At 34.8% G+C, this 4,301-nt stretch overlaps 1 protein-coding gene across 2 annotated transcripts in view; it reads left to right on the top strand.

The window, feature by feature from the left end:
- The window catches only part of ANXA7 (annexin A7), a 24,281-nt gene extending 23,710 nt beyond the window's left edge, over window positions 1-571 (top strand). For both annotated transcript variants that reach the window (XM_011355229.2, XM_023527915.1), the window contains exon 13: window positions 136-571. In XM_011355229.2, coding sequence (XP_011353531.1) covers window positions 136-258 — 123 coding nt within the window. In that variant the 3' untranslated portion in view covers window positions 259-571. The remainder of the gene's footprint in view (window positions 1-135) is intronic.
- The last annotated feature ends 3,730 nt before the right edge of the window (window positions 572-4,301 follow it).

Genomic DNA, 4,301 nt, shown 5'->3' with positions numbered 1-4,301 from the left:
AGTCACTTGGTATTTTTCTCCCTTTGCTTTGATTATAATTAGGATCTTTTCACTATCAGAGAATAATTCTAATAAATACTAGCTTTCTTTTGACAGCCTTTTTCTAACATCACAAATATCATCTCTTGTATGCAGATTGATCTTGTACAAATAAAACAGATGTTCAATCAGATGTATCAGAAGACCCTCGGCACAATGATTGCAAGTGACACAAGTGGAGATTACCGAAGGCTTCTTCTGGCCATCGTTGGCCAGTAGGAGGGATTTTTTTTAAATAAATGAAGCTATTCAAAGCTTATTCTTCAAAGCAGTGACTGACCTGCATGCAGAAATATCAACAACCATCGCCTAACCAAAAGAGCTTTTTATTAGGGACTGTGTCAGGGTATTGTGCTTGGTTTGCACATGTGGTTATTGCCTTAATTCTGATGTTATTTTTTCTCTACATAAAATCAATATAAAGCCATATCATAATGATGTAGTAATAATGCAATGTTTGTAAAGCGTAATTTTCTCACTGCTCTTATTCTAATCAGGATACCAAATTGAATAAAAATCACAACAATCTCTACTTCTGTGTGATAATACTGAATTTTAAAAAGGGTTGCTGAAAACTCTGCCTTTCAAAGTCCTACAGTGTCCATTGGGCAGCTGTAGTTGGTGGTATATTAAAACTATATTACTTAAAAAAATTCAGCTCTTTTAACCTACATAAATTGGTATTCTGTATTTATAAACACTAATATTTCCACATAGAAAATAGATTAGCATTGCCCGTAACAACTTTTAAAAAAGGATTACATGTTTATGTGCATAAAATACATAGCTTACTTTTATGCCTACTGAAACCCCCTAAAGATCTTTATTGGCCCTTGATTTTTAAATTTATGAGAGACTTTAAAATTAGTTGCAGTTTAATCCTGATTTCAGAAAGTGAAGCTTGACACTTAAGAGGTGTTCAATTAATGAGCAAATGAGGCTTAAATCAACTCCCCGGCAGTACCGAATGCTCCTAGCTCTTTATATAATGTTCAACATACTCAGTAATTGCTTGGTACTAAGGATAAACCTGTATTTTGAAATCACCCTGCTGAATTACTGACTCAACTCCTCAACCTAGCGTTTTGGAGAAGTAGTTCAGGAGTTGAATTAGTAATACAGCAGGGTGATTTCAAAATACAGGTTTATTCTTAGTACCAAGCAATTACTGAGTATGTTGAACATTATAATAGGTAGTCAGGGAAAGTACAAAGGAAAAAGGTTTGTAATCTAGTGGAGGTTCTAAATAAAAATTAAGATACAAAGAAATTGTAAATGTTAGATTATAAATTCTGCTGAGGATAAGAACCTTATTTGTTCTTTGTGCTGCGCTCCCTGGTACAAAGCTGATATTTAATATAGATTTGGTAAATGATTATAGTAAAAACTGAGAGGAAGAATAGTAAATATCAAGTATAATTCATTGCACATTTGTGTAATTACCAAGGGGCATAGAAGATGGTATAAGACACAGCTTTACTCTTAGATAGACCATTCAATTCCAATACGAAGCAAAAGCAAGATACACGGGTAGAAGAATGATGTGCCAAGATGGATGTAATTACTTTTTATGAGTTTTATTTAAAAAGTTCAGTTTTGATTTAGGGTTGAAAAAGTAACAGCGATAAGATTTGGTAAAGATGAGAAAGAAAGATAGGGTATTTTTAAACTTTTAAACATTTGAGATATAATTCACATACCATTCATCCTTTTAAAGTAGTTTTTAGCATAATTTGAAATTTGTGCAACTACTACCACAATCAATTTTTGAACATTTTCACTACCCAGAAAGAAACCTTTTACCCATTAGCAGTCACTCTTCATTCTCCCTACTCCTGCCCAGCCCCTGGCGATCACTAATCTACTTTCTGTCTATGGATTTGCCTATTTTTGGCTTTTCATGAATGAAATTAATTAATGTATGGCCCTTTGTATCTGGCTTTTTTCAATTACATTACTGTTAACATTCATTTGTGTTGTAGCATGAATCAGTGCTTCAGGTTTTTTTTTTATGGCTGAATAATCCATTGTATGGAGATGGATATGCATTTCCTTTGTCCATTTATCAATTAATGGATATTTGGGTTGTTTTCACCTTTTGGCTAGTATAAATAATGCTGCTGTAAACATTGATGTACAGATTTTTCTGCAGACACAAGTTTTTGATTTTCTTGGCTATGGAACTAGGAATTTCTGGATCATATAATATCTTTGTGTTTAACTTTCTAAGGATCTGCCAAACTGTTCCAAAGCAGTGGCACCATTTTACCTACTAGCAGTGAATGAGGTTTCTAATTTCTCCTCATCCTCACCAACACTATCACTGTCTATGTGTTTGATTAAGCCATCCTAGTGGATGTGAAGTGGAATCTTGTTGTGGTTTTGATTTGTATTTTCCTAATTGCTAATGAACATATTTTCTTATGCTGATTGCCCATTTGCACATCCATTTTGGAAAAATGTCTATTCAAATACTTTTGTCCATCTTTAATTTGTGTTATTTGTCTTTATTGTTGAGTTGTAAAGGTTATATATTCTGGATAGTAGACCCTTATCAGATATTTTTTATATACTTTTATGATATGGTCAGTCATGTGGACCCTGAGAAGAAATTTATCTACTGAGATGGACATCCCCATGGTCAACCGAGGGCCTAAATTTTAGGAATAAGTCTAGTGGCCATTTGCTGACAGAGGCTCCTTCCGTACTCTGTATACCAGGAAGAACCTCAGACTTCCCTCGCTATGTCCTGCTTGTTTGCATAGTCTGAGTCAACCACTGCAAGGAAACCCTGGTTTCTTTTTTTACTACCCAGGACTGAGACCTGCTCTGTCCAATCAGAACTGCACAATTTGGATACTTCATTTACATTTACATTAAATGGACCTAATTGAGAACCTGGGTGGGAACTTTTGCTATAAAAGGTGGCTTCCTCTTTGTTTTGGTGGAACACAGTTCGCTACCTGAATCTGTCTCCAGGCTGCAGCTTCTTTTGCTCTAATAAGTGCTTTTTATTATTTACTATAGTCTAAAATTAATTTTGGTTTATAGTCAGGTATGGCCACAAAATGAGACACAGTAGAGACTTGGGAAAATCATTATACTCAAATATCATAGAGACAGGAAGCACTGCACATACAGGGCCACAAGAGAAAAACACCAGATTGGTCAAGAGGCAGAAGACAGTTGGCTGGGGTGTGTGATTAGACCATGGCCTTTACTTGGGTTTCCGAGGGAAAGACAAGTTAGAGCAGGTAAAGCACTATAGGGTTGACTAGTCCTAACAACTTTGAGTGGCCTTTAATTGCCTAGTACCTGGCCTTGGAGTGATAAAGGCAGAGAAATATTGCTTTCTGGGCTGTAGGGCCAGATACAGGAGGTGTGGCTCTGGACTGGTTAGTTTGCATCTAAAAGGCATGCTCCTGGCTGGGCCCTTTGCTGTCTCTAAAAACTGGCTACCCAGGGTGGGGCAATCTCTTCCAGCTAGAAAGGTTTTTTTTGTTTTTGTTTTTTTTAATGTAAAAACTACTTTAAAAATTATATACACACACAATACAGATTTACGAATATTTTCTCCCATTCTGTGGGTTGTCTTTTTCTTGATGGTGTCCTTGAGGCACAAAACTCTTATATTTTTATGAAGTCTAATTTCTTTTTCCTTTTTTTCTTTTTTGTTTGCTTGTGCTTTTAGGGTCATGTCTAAGAAACGATTGCCAAAATGCAAGCTCATGAGGATTTATCCCTGCTTTCTTTTAAAACTTTTGTAGTTTTGTCTCTTAGATATAGGTCGTTGACATTTTAGTTAATTTTTAAGTATGGTGTGAAATAAGTGTCCAACTTCTTTTGCATTTGTATATCCAGTTGTCCCAGCATTATTTGTTGAAAAACCATCCTTTCCCCCATTGAATTGTCTTGGTACTCTTGTCAAAAATCGACCATAAATATAAAAGTTTATTTCTGAACTCTCAGTTCTATTCCATTTATCTATATATCTATCCTTAAGCCTTGATTAGTGTACTTGATTACCTGATAACAGTATCTTTATAATAAGTTAGAAAGTGTAAGTCTTTCAACTATGTTCTTTTTCAATATTGTGTTGGTTTTTCTGAGTCCCTTGTGTTTCAATATTAATTTTAGAAACAGCTTATCAATTTTTGCAAAAAAGTCATCTGGGATGTTTATGGTTAATACTTTGAATCTGTAGATCAATTTGAGGATCAGCAATACATTTGATTCTGTTATTGGATCTTATCAAATAAATT

This window comes from Pteropus vampyrus, unplaced genomic scaffold (assembly GCF_000151845.1).
Source record: "Pteropus vampyrus isolate Shadow unplaced genomic scaffold, Pvam_2.0 Scaffold20, whole genome shotgun sequence".
In the NCBI taxonomy this organism is placed as follows: domain Eukaryota; kingdom Metazoa; phylum Chordata; class Mammalia; order Chiroptera; family Pteropodidae; genus Pteropus; species Pteropus vampyrus.
The sequence above is the reverse complement of the archived record's forward strand: the minus strand, read 5'-3'. Positions and strand labels throughout refer to the sequence as shown.